Below are 8176 nucleotides of genomic sequence, written 5' to 3'. Positions count from 1 at the left end.
ACACCTCTGCTATTGATTGTAGTCTCAACAAATAAATGACTTAAAATACAGTTTACATTCAATTAACTAATGGCACAAGTCTTGTAGTGGAGTCCCTTCGGTGTATTGCAGCTGACCCCTGAGGTGACCGCTGGGTGTTTGACTCCCTATCTTTTTTTTTGCATTTTGCTCACCTGATAAGCTAAATCAATTTCTAATTAGCTTATTAAATAGTGCATCTATCAGTGAAGATAACTCACTTTTTTTGCACCCTGGAGAGCATTGAAGTGACAACTTTTTGGAGGCCCTCTACACCAGTGTCAATCAGGATTACTGTCCCCCCACCCCCCACCCCAAATCGTCCTCCTCTCCACCCCTCCTCCTGCTCCTTTGCAGACTGCCCTCGGCTCGTCTCCACGCTCCACGTTCGGCGGGAGGCGCGCGTATATAAAAGCGGCGCACGGCGGCTCGTGGAGCGCACAAGAGTTTGGTGCGTGGGCTTCGAGGTGGGATGAGCTCGTAAAGCGGCGACGTCATCAAGTTTGGACGCGAGTTTTTGCCGTTTCTCCTCAAAGTACGCATGATCGAGGGCGGCAGGTGAAACTTTGGAAAGAAAAGTGCAGCCTAACCAAGACTTTACGCCGGCATGGAGCTGAGGAGCGCGTATCGGGTGCTCCTCTTCCCGGTTCAAGTGCTCTTCTACGTCGTGCGCTCCGCGGTGCGCTGGCTGGTGCCGAGCAGACGCAAGCAGCTGAGCGACGATGTGGTCTTGATCACGGGAGGGGGACGCGGCATTGGACGCCACCTGGCCAAGGAGTTTGCCAAGCAGGGCGCCAGGAAGGTAACCAAAATAGCAGCGACTTGTTCCACTTGTGCACGCTTGTTGTTGTGTCTGCGCAATGTGGAGTGTTACACAACAGCTGGGGTCACGCAGAGGTTTCATGGCCAACAGCGGCGGAGCTGTCGTGACGCGTGTTGTGGGAAGGGCTGAGATGGGATTGACATGTCGAAAAGGCAGTAGGCGCACTGCGAAAACCCATGTGAAGGAGTCATCCAGAGGACACGTTATTATTGTCGGCAAACCGATCCAAAACAAGAGCTGCATGCAAATGAGTGCCCGATGCTTTAATTTTGATTGACACTGATTATCCTAGGAGCAAAACAGCTCTCATGCAAACTATGTCCACAATATTCAACATTTTCTTATACTAAAGTGCCAATCACAGATGAGCACACTTTGATTTCATCATATGGTAGCTGACTGAATAGAATCGCGTAATTCAATTTCCATTTTTTGTCAAACACATTTTTTATATGTTCAAAAGTGACTGATGGCAACCTCAAGTCCCCCATCAGTGGAAAGTCTTCTCATGCAATTGGTCATGTTCAAGTACCTCAAGCCTCCCAAGGAGCTGCCGCTTGGGCCTCCAAATCTCCAGAGGCCTTTGGGAGTCCTCGTCATTATTATCGTCATCATTTCTCCCTCCCACTTTATTTGGTGTCTGCCCTGTGATCGTAATATTCAGCATCATCAGTGATTGGATTTTTTTTTTTGCATATTGAATTAGTGGTGGGACTGATGATTCCAATGCACTTAGGTTATCAATATGTCCAGAAAAAGGAAGATTACAAAAAAAGGAAGAAGGAATCCAGAGCGTTTTTTCAAAAGTCTTTTTCAGGGTGCAGCTGCACAACAAAAGCTGTCGTCCCACTTTTCAGCGCCTCATTGTTGGGCTGCCACAAAGGTGCGAAGGCAATGAAAACAACACCTGCGCTAATGTGCGCGACAAACTTGTAGATGCTAAGAGGAAACAGCGGGGCCATTTTGAATGAGGCTAACCTCTGATGTGAACCGGCGCCAACCCCCCCACTGTCCCTCCTTTGTGATTGTCAGGCCAGAATTTCCTTTTTCCTCTTTGCGAACTTCCACGCTGCATGAAAGGCAAACTGCAGAGTTGATGAATGAATCCTCAGAGATGGGCTTTGCGGAGAACTCTTGCAGAAGGATGCTCCAAAACAATAAACCGAAGAATTTGCAGGGATGGCTTCCAAAAAGAGAGACCTCTCAGCAGAGGTGTCTAAAGTACTCACTCAAGTAGAAAAATACACACATGGGTTGAAAAAACTCGCAAAAGTTAGGTTGTTGAGATTTTTCCAAATTCACAAGATGTTTTATGCGGGCAGAAATATCGGCCACAAATCAGCAAAGCATGCTTAATTTGCTTATTAGGTTACATCACCATCATTAAATGTGCCCTGATTCTCATTCTTCTATCTCACTGCTGTCCTTGTTTTTCCACTCTTTAGGGGTTCATCGTAAAGATTGAAAACATAAAAAGCCATGTTTGACCATGTGAGGAGGAGGATGTACATGCATATTAGTTTTCAGATTTAAGGAATGAACATAAAAAAGTGTTGGGAAAATTCTCAGCTATTGTACTGATGCCTACTAGGTCCAGTAACAAAGTATTGCTTCATTGCCTAAAAATGTGCATTTCAACATGGTTGGAACCCAAAGTGGTGACAACAGGTTTGTGTGTCTGTGTGTGTGTTTGTGAGTGTGTGCATGGAGGCGGGAAGCACACCACTCCCAGCTGGGTATTGCCCTGCAAGTGACCTTGCTGTCTCTGCAGTAATTAGACAGCGGCAGGCGACTGCCTCCTGAACTCCCGCTGCCCCCTCTACCTCCTCTGCAGCCCTTTAGTGTGGCGGGTGTGAAATTGAAAAGGGGTCAGGAGGGGGGGGGGGTGTAACATGCGACTGTCGTCAAGTTGCGAAGGGCTCTCCTTCAAGATTTCGTTTCAAGCTGTGCAACATCCCCAATACTCACGAAACATCCACTTTAACTTTTTACAATTGAACCAAATTTCCTTTTTTGACATTGTGACACCAACAGGAGGCTTCAAACGGGTTCGCGGAGCGGCTCCTGAGATTAAAGTCACAGAGTATGGTTCGAAGGTTCCAAAAGACCCAAAGAGAGGTCATGCACTACAAGTGGACGTGGTTGTCATGGTTCAAACACCTGTTGTGGATTTTACTGTTCAACAAAATGGACTGAATGTGCTGACATTGAACATTTGGACATACTGCAAGACACCTTGAGTTCTGCACTTGAGTGCAGTTCAAGTTCACCCTTAAATGTCAGGCTAACATCCCAAACTTGGATTTCAATCACAAACATTAAATTCTTTTTTCCCGAAGATACATTTCAGTCTAAATTTCCATGTCTCTTTGGAGAGTCCATTTTGCTCTACTGATTGAGAAGCGGCTGCTACAGGCGTTAATTAAAACGGCTTTCCGGCTGTTTCCTTTCAATTTTGCTAATCCTTGTTTGCTTTGAGCTTGTTTGTGTTGCGACGGCTGATGAACCTTAATCAATCAAATGTGCTTTTTTTCAACAGGTGAGTGCAGTTAGAAGGATGCCATTTAATGAGATTTTTGGGGGGGAGGAGGAGGTGTGAGGCTTCTTTGTCAGCATTGTTTGCAAGAAGCCAATCCCATTAAAAGCTCTCACGTATTCATCAGAACCTGTCTGCTTTGCTCTTATCTCTCTTGGCCTGGCAAACAAAAAACGAATCGAGTTAGCCGCTGGTGTCAAATTTCCATGTTTGCTGAGGCTCCGACTGTCGCCCACTGCCAATCAGCAACGGTAACGGCCAATCATGCAAAGATGCAAAGGCCCACGTAAAATATTTATTTTGGGAGGCTTGAACTTTTAGAGTTCTTTTTTGGGAGAAATGGCCGAAATCCAAATGTCAGTTTGAATAGAAAACACTCAAGAACCTGCCGGTGCCGCTTGTGGTGACAATAAAAAGCGTGGCTTGTATTTTCACTTACGGAGGCAGAACTTCACTCGCTAAGTAACCGAAATACCCTTGCCAATAAATGTAAATACTATGTGTGCCCACCCCATTTGCCTTTAAATCGAAACTCAAAGTGCAAAGTGGAGACGATGTCATCAATAGGCCCGTACGGTCTTAGCCAGCGGCGCTCACCTCCCGCACTTTCCCCCTCAGATATTATCCCGAGCGGCGGGCACGCGGCCAAATGGCACACTCGCGCCCTCAGCACTTTGCGCACGTTTTCAGGCTTCCTGAGCACAAGTGAGCGAGCGGGCTCATCTGCTCAAAAGGCCGTGTAATCTCTTTGAGAATTTGTGTTTGGAGAGATGAGGAGGGCTCACCCCCTGATTTCATTACCTTTCCCTGACCCCGGAGACTGACAGATCTAATTGCCCAATCACTAGTACACCCACCCCCCACCCAGCTTCGCACCCCCATGTCCCAGCCCACCGCTACCCCCGCTCAGATGGATGACTGGGCCTTCGTTTGGTCTCGGGCTGGATGAAGAGACGTTTCATTCACACGGCAGCTAAACACACAATTAATCCGCCTGAAAACTATTTGTCGGAGTCAAAATGGCCTCTCAATGAAGAGTGCCAAGGCACACACACTTTTTTGTTGGGCATGACTAATGACCAAATTGCATGTTTGCTTCCGTTTTAAAGTCCTGACTTTTGTTGCAGGTGATCCTGTGGGGCCGCACGGAAAAGTGCCTCAAAGAGACGGCGGCAGAGATCTCGCAGTCGGGAACCGAGTGCCACTACTTCCTTTGCGACGTGGCCAATCGGGAAGAGGTTTACAAGCAAGCCAAGGTTGTTCGAGAGAAGGTACTCCACCTCTGAGCCGCTTCATCGCTCCCATCTGGTGTAGAGATTTATACTTCAAGTGAAATGTCAAACTAAGAGCGAAGAATGTTGATGACAGCTCCGGTGGCGCAAAGTGCATTATCTCATCGAAGCAGACGTGGTGAGCTTGCCAATGTCTTTTTCCCTCTCTTGGCTCTCAGGTTGGAGATGTTACGATATTAGTGAACAACGCAGCTGTGGTCCACGGCAAAAGTCTGATGGACAGCGACGACGATGCCCTACTGAAATCGCAACACATCAACACCATGGGACAGTTTTGGGTAAGACAGATTAAAAAATATTCCACAAGATAGCAGAAGCGACAAATAATGTGAGGAATGGCAGTTGTAGATGTAGCAACTTTAGTATAATACATCTTTATTTATATTACGCTTTAACAACGGCCTTGGCCATAGCAAAGCGCTTTACAAAAACAACAATTCATCAAAAAATAGCACATCAAATATTGGCAATAGTTCAGAGAAAATGCAAAATGTTGATGAAGGTGCAAAAGTTCCTAGTGTTAGTCAAAATTACTTTTCCTTGCAAATGTCACGAAGCTGGCGATATTAAAATAAGAAAGAGTAGATTGGAAGGATATAAAAGGCTCAACGGGGGATTTTGAGAATCCCTCATTGCGAGCCTTCAAACTTGTCAAGCTTGACAAGTTCGGAGGTGCAGGTTAAGCGGAATGCTTCTGAAGGCTTCATTTCCTGAAACATTCCGAGGGGGCCTGTGGAAGTCGTGGCATCATTATTCTAAATGGAGATCTGAAGACGGAAATATGCAGACGGAAATTCAATTACCCTTTCAATGGAAATGGGAAAATAATCTGCGGCTTGACTCTTGGCCGGTTCCTGGCTATAATTCATTCCCGTCATAACATCTCTTCCCTCCCTCACTCCCTCCGTTCTGGTGTCAGACCACAAAGGCCTTCCTGCCTCGGATGCTGGAGCTTCAGCACGGTCACGTGGTCTGCATCAATTCCATCCTGTCCCAGTCGCCTATCCCCGGGGCCGTGGACTACTGCACCTCCAAGGCTTCGTCTCTGGCCTTCATGGAGAGCTTGACGCTGGGCCTCCTGGACTGTCCGGGCGTTGGCTGCACCACAGTTCTTCCCTTCCACACCAACACGGAAATGTTCCAGGGCATGAGAGTCAGGTGGGAAACCAAACCCCTTGACATTTGCGGAGGCTCCTGATTTGGTCTCCATGTGATCTTAATTCATGTTTTGGCAGATTCCCTCAGCTATTTCCACCTCTGAGGCCGGAGGCGGTTGCCCAAAAAACTGTGGATGCGGTTCGAGCAGATGTGGCTTTTCTCTACCTGCCTTGGACCATGCATGCGCTTGTCGTTCTCAAAAGGTGAGCCCGAGTCCCGACGTGCGTTTCTTTCAGTCTCGCTTCAACTTTCTAATATTCCCATTCTCAACTTCCCAGCTTCATGCCACAAGGTGCACTTGAAGAAATCCACAAGTTTACGGGGAGCTATACTTGCATGAACACGTTCAAAGGACGGACATGAGCTTGGATGCGGGTGACTCCGCCAATTCTGAGTTGAAAAAGGGAACTATGGACCTCGTGGTACTTGGAGGTGGTGAAGACGCCATCGCGGAGGGACCATTGCTTCTGCAGGGTGGAATATACGTGATGAAGGACTGATGTTAAGATTTGTAAATAATGCACAGAGATGGAAGTCTGTACCTGCCCCCCTTGTTTTAGTCAGATGTTTTTTAACTCCTTGTTTTTATTTGCATAAAATACAGATAATAAAATGCAGTTCTAGAGATGACCTCTTTTGTGTGCGGGTCGGGATTTTAATGGCTGTCGCAGCGTAATAGCGGTTTTGAAATTTACGCCGCACGTGTGTTCGGTGAACGCGACTTGTTAAAGACATAAAACGAGGAGGCGGTAGGCGTTATCTACGGTTGGACGAGGGTGGAATTCTCCCGAAACACGACGAGGGAATCCATCAATGTCTCAGATGATCTAAGACGTATTCGGTGGTACTTGGCGTGGCCACCGTGTCTGACCCCCATCTCATGCACCACATAAAATGGCCATGAATGCTCTTTTATAGGGGGACGAAAAGTCAATGTCGCACATTAAATGGATGGCGCACTAGCTGTGAGTCAGCAGAAGCGCAATGCTTTCATTTGAGCTGACACGTTCATTTGAGTGCACAGTGATTTAATACACATTATCACTGTAATGTAATTTGTCAATGCTGGTTTCAGTTTTTTTCAAAGCAACAGATACTCTTGATGATGTAATGCCTGGTGGGCGGGGATTATTTGACCCACGGGCTATTGTTTGCTCACTTTGCTTTACGAGTGCGCTTGTAATCGACCTGCCCGCCTCTTCCTTGAGCTACGCATCGTGTTCGGGAGGTGACCCCCACTGCGGGCCCTGTTTCTCATTGTCAGGCTGAGCTGTTGCGAAAGCCGAGCGGGACGGAACGGCTCCTCGCGATGGAAATAGGTCGGGGAGGCTGCCGTATGTGGAAGAGGAGAACTAAAATGGTTTTGAAATCTCCCGAGGCAGGTTCAGTGCAGGGTTAGCCAAATAGTGAATAAATCAAAGCGGACTTGGAAGGCCCTTTTCCCGGCTGAAGTCCGTCAGCGCCAGGGTGACTGACCCAACGCAGGTGGAAGCAGATGATTTTTTTTTTTTTCTGTCAAGAAATTCAGAGGGGTTTCATTGTTGAGTCAGTTGTGACCAGATGCCACAATGTTTATACTTGGAATTTATTTATTTATTTTTATTTTTTTATGATAGTATAAGTGGTCAGTGAGCAGCTGTTATAGCAAAGCTTGGACTCCCAATAATTCCCCGACACAGCCAATTGCTGGTGACACGTGAAAACGTCTAAATTGAGCCGTGATGATTCCCTGTTGTCATGTGACTCGTCTGTGTTGCCAGGTCTCAGGTGCGACTGGCTAACACAGGGGTCAACCAGGTGTGGCATAGTAGGGCTGCACCTAAAACAGGCTGTGGTGCCCTTGAGGACCGGACTTGGTGACCTCCAGGTGTGTTGAATTTAGTCAGCAGTCACACACGTTCTCATTCTGAGCACTTTTAAGAGGTGTGCACACCTAAAATGTGGGACTGTTTGGCTTTTGTCCTCCTGAGTGTTCCTAGCCCCTGACCACGAACTTGAGCTCAAAGGAATTTGACTCTTTTAGACTGTAATGTTTCCTGCATGCTTTCTATTTTTAGTTTTAATCTGACTTTAAGGGAAGAGGAATGCTGTTTTATTATTATTAGATGGCAAATCTGGATTTAATGGGCTTTCCACGCAGGGATCTGGCATGTGTTTTAAACGCAAAAGACTTGATGCAAAAGCACCTTATTTGCTCCTGATTTAATATTTTGAGCGTTTTCCATTTTCTGCAAGTAAATACAAAATTTGTCTAGAACTTGGTACTTCTGGGATGTCGGTAGTTTGTTACCTTCTCGGCACTCGAGGCACTATCGGACACCAGTTAAAGATGGACTATCACCTGCAATA

The 8176-nt window shown here is 46.8% G+C and overlaps 1 protein-coding gene across 1 annotated transcript; it reads left to right on the top strand.

Moving 5' to 3' along the window:
- Positions 1–376: 376 nt before the first annotated feature.
- On the top strand, positions 377–6457 carry dhrs3b (dehydrogenase/reductase (SDR family) member 3b). Its single transcript, XM_088390760.1, has 6 exons — positions 377–820; positions 4505–4648; positions 4828–4947; positions 5589–5827; positions 5905–6030; positions 6106–6457. Exons 1-6 carry the CDS (start codon positions 626–628, stop codon positions 6188–6190), a joined length of 909 nt encoding a protein of 302 aa, XP_088246886.1. The 5' UTR covers positions 377–625; the 3' UTR covers positions 6191–6457.
- The last annotated feature ends 1719 nt before the right edge of the window (positions 6458–8176 follow it).

The sequence above is a fragment of the Syngnathus floridae genome, chromosome 11, assembly GCF_059516105.1.
Source record: "Syngnathus floridae isolate MCC-2025c chromosome 11, RoL_Sflo_1.0, whole genome shotgun sequence".
NCBI lineage: Eukaryota > Metazoa > Chordata > Actinopteri > Syngnathiformes > Syngnathidae > Syngnathus > Syngnathus floridae.
The sequence above is the reverse complement of the archived record's forward strand: the minus strand, read 5'-3'. Positions and strand labels throughout refer to the sequence as shown.

Coding starts and splice junctions, on each gene's coding strand:
- dhrs3b (XM_088390760.1), top strand. CDS start 626: ATGGAGCTGAGGAGCGCGTATCGGGTGCTCCTCTTCCCGGTTCAAGTG. Junction 4,649..4,827: donor CCAAGGTTGTTCGAGAGAAG/GTACTCCACCTC, acceptor CTTGGCTCTCAG/GTTGGAGATGTTACGATATT. Junction 5,828..5,904: donor TTCCAGGGCATGAGAGTCAG/GTGGGAAACCAA, acceptor ATGTTTTGGCAG/ATTCCCTCAGCTATTTCCAC.